The sequence below is a fragment of the Alosa pseudoharengus genome, unplaced genomic scaffold (assembly GCF_046254945.1).
Source record: "Alosa pseudoharengus isolate Yale_2024_CS ecotype anadromous, Long Island Sound unplaced genomic scaffold, YU_APseudo_1.1 YU_APseudo_1.1_scf_22, whole genome shotgun sequence".
Lineage (NCBI taxonomy): Eukaryota > Metazoa > Chordata > Actinopteri > Clupeiformes > Clupeidae > Alosa > Alosa pseudoharengus.
Window position 1 is genome coordinate 15,810,782 of NW_027468680.1, and position 2,999 is coordinate 15,813,780.

Here is a 2,999-nt window from a genome sequence, read left to right on the forward strand (position 1 = left end):
TCAGTGGCAACCAGAAAACACTGGTCATCATCTGTCCGCTTCACCAGGGAGTACCTGGTAACAAACACAATTCAAGGGTCACACCTTCCAAACTAATAATGGAGACAATCCCCCACAGTCTGGGCTCAACTCTCTACAACACAGATTAGTGGAGTCTGGTGCAGAGCCATAGTTGTGACTTCAAGTCATTGATGTGTCTGTGTCTGTGTGTGTGTGTCTGTGTGTGTGTGTGTGTGTGTGTCTGTGTGTGTGTGTGTGTGTGTCTGTGTGTGTGCAATGTGCTTACTGAGCTTTGGGCATGTAGCAGACAGCCTGATTGGCTGGAATGGTCCATGGCTGAGTTGTCCAAATAAGGGCTTTGACATTCTCCCATCCCTCTGTAACATACACACACACACACATACAAGATGATGACGTACCGTTGTGTTTGTGAATGTGTAAGTGTATGTATGCACGTAGGTGATTGTGAGAGAGAGAGAGTATATTTTGCTTGCATACCTGCACTCTCGGCTAGTTTGGGCGGTGGGGTGCTGATGGAGAAGGTGGCGTAGATAGCTTTGCTCACATGCTCAGTGTTGTACTCCAACTCAGCCTCTGCAAGAGCCGTCCTAGTTCATGAGAAAGACACACAGTGAGTAAGTAAGAGAGTGAGTGAGAGAGAGAGAGAGAGAGAGAGTGAGTGAGTGAGTGAGTGAGTGAGAGAGAGAGAGTGAGTAAGAGAGAGTGTGAGAGAGATAGTGAGTGAGAAAGAGAGAGAGTGAGAGAGTGGGAGGGAGAGAGAGAGAGTGAGTGAGTGAGTAAGAGAGAGTGAGAGAGAGAGATAGTGAGTGAGAGAGAAAGAGAGAGAGTGAGAGAGAGTGGGAGGGAGAGAGAGAGTGAGTGAGAGAGTGAGTGAGAAAGTGAGAGTAAGAGAGAGAGAGAGAGAGAGAGAGAGAGAGAGAGAAAGTATGGATCTCAGGCAGCAGTGAGTGTTGGGAAGAGTTTACTAAAGACTCATAGATAGACAGAAAAATCTATTCTGTTTGGCATGTCCAAACAACAAGAACACCCAATTAAACATAGTGATCTGAGCCGTACCTGGTTGAAGGAGACCAGAATACTGGCTTATAGTCCTGATAGATCAGACCCTGTAAAAGAAAAAGACTAATAAGCCAATCACTGTCACAAATGTGTACCATGCCCTAACCATGCATGTTCTCTCTGTGTTAAAACTGCCTCTGCCTGTGCTATGGAGCGGAGTATGCTTGTGTGTGTGTGTGTGTGTGTGTGTGCACATGTATATGTGTGTGCATACCTTGTTGTGCATCTCTTGGAAAACCCGCAGCTGTGCAGCCTCGTACTGTCCATCGAAGGTGTAGTAGCAGCTGTCCCAGTCAGCCATGACACCCCAGCGTTGGAAGGCAGCCCGCTGGCGAGCAATTGCTCCCTCTGCAAATTCACGCGCTACAGGGAAGCACAGACAGACCGTTGGCGCTTAACAACTGTAATTAAATATGCTCACACATCTGATCCTAGATCAGTCATTCAGTATATCAAGTGCGCTGACCTTTCTTGCGAATCTGGAGAGGGCTGAGCCCACCTGTCCCCAGCTCCCCCAGGGCCTTGAGCTCAATGGGGAGTCCGTGGCAGTCCCAGCCGGGCATGTAATGCACTTGTCGACCTCGCATCACTTCAAAACGGTTCCGGATGTCCTTTAAGATCTAGACATCCACATAACACATTGACACAACAGCCTATTGGAAGATCACATTCTACAACACCAACACACCTTGCTCTGATGACATCACATTAGCATACACATGCACTTAGACATTATAGACCATTCTAATCCTGCATCCTTATCAGTGAGAGAAAATGCAAAGAATGCCATCCAAACATAAGGGGGGCATCTTTTGTACAGCCAAACTATCAGCAGTACACAGGTATCAGCGTATTTAAAGTGTCCAGCAGCATCCCTGACCTTGTTGAGGGCGTGGCCAACATGTGGGTCTCCATTGGCATAAGGTGGGCCATCATGCAGACAGAACTCCTTCTTAGCCTTCCTCTCCCTCTGCCAAGTATACAGCAGATCGAAGCCACACTCCTGTAACAGATTAACACCAGCATTGTTGGTGCCAAGTCATGGTTTCTGAAGCACCTGAAGTCCAATGCAATAAATAACAATTTATATGCACACTTTAAAGTTTAGAAAACTGTAAAAACGAATTGAAAAAATTTAACCAAGGTCAACATTCATCAACAACACGAGATCAAGTCAGTAATTAGCCCAATTAACATTCTAGCAATAAGTCTACGATGTGCGTGTATTCGTTCTATTAAAAAGAACAAGAACATTTTTCTATGTTGTATTTAGCTATTAGTATATCACTGTCCATACCATGCTAACAGGTTAGCGAAGTTTGGCTAACGTCAGTTTATGCAGCAAACACAAACAGCTAGCTGCTATGTACGTACACGTTGAATCTGCAGCTCTCGCTCCAGAAGCTTCTGCCCGGTTAATTTTATTGGGAATTCTGAGCGCGGCAGAAGCACTGTGTCCCGATACTGTCCTGGAGTTGGAATGGCGGCAGGCTGTGCAGGATCTCCCGAGGAGCTGACATTCTGACAGCGGCTCACGATAGAGGAGAGAGCAGGGTGAAGAAGTATGTTTCGCTTGTTCGATCCCAGCCGCGCTAGGCACTGGCTCACAGCCGAAATCCGGCGGAGCAACATGGAGGATCCCTTTCGTTCTTTGGGGCGCTAGGTACGTTGCAATTCTTTCAATATCTGCTAAAAAATTTCAGGATTTGTTATTCTTCTTACTTGTGCTGAGTTATGTCCGTCCCCACCTAACTGCACTGTTTCTCCCGGAAGAAAAGCACAGATGGACCAGTACGGTACGGGTACGACTGAGGGACAATCAGGGCGCATTCACACTAGACCGTTTGGATTGGTGGTGGTAGTGTGATGGTCTGGGGCTTTAGCAGGCCTAGCTTCTAACGTTAACGTTATCTCCAGAC

General features: G+C 46.9%; 1 protein-coding gene across 2 annotated transcripts in view; it reads right to left on the minus strand.

Moving 5' to 3' along the window:
* The window catches only part of iars2 (isoleucyl-tRNA synthetase 2, mitochondrial), an 11,926-nt gene extending 9,063 nt beyond the window's left edge, over positions 1-2,863 (minus strand). For both annotated transcript variants that reach the window (XM_076300772.1, XM_076300771.1), the window contains exons 1-8: positions 2,455-2,863; positions 1,961-2,083; positions 1,547-1,700; positions 1,295-1,443; positions 1,078-1,127; positions 499-608; positions 287-377; positions 1-54 (exon numbers count right to left, since the gene is read on the minus strand). The exon at positions 1-54 is cut by the window's left edge and continues 62 nt beyond it. In XM_076300772.1, the coding sequence (XP_076156887.1) occupies positions 1-54; positions 287-377; positions 499-608; positions 1,078-1,127; positions 1,295-1,443; positions 1,547-1,700; positions 1,961-2,083; positions 2,455-2,712 (989 nt within the window). In that variant the 5' untranslated portion in view covers positions 2,713-2,863. The remainder of the gene's footprint in view (positions 55-286; positions 378-498; positions 609-1,077; positions 1,128-1,294; positions 1,444-1,546; positions 1,701-1,960; positions 2,084-2,454) is intronic.
* Between the last annotated feature and the right edge of the window lie 136 nt (positions 2,864-2,999).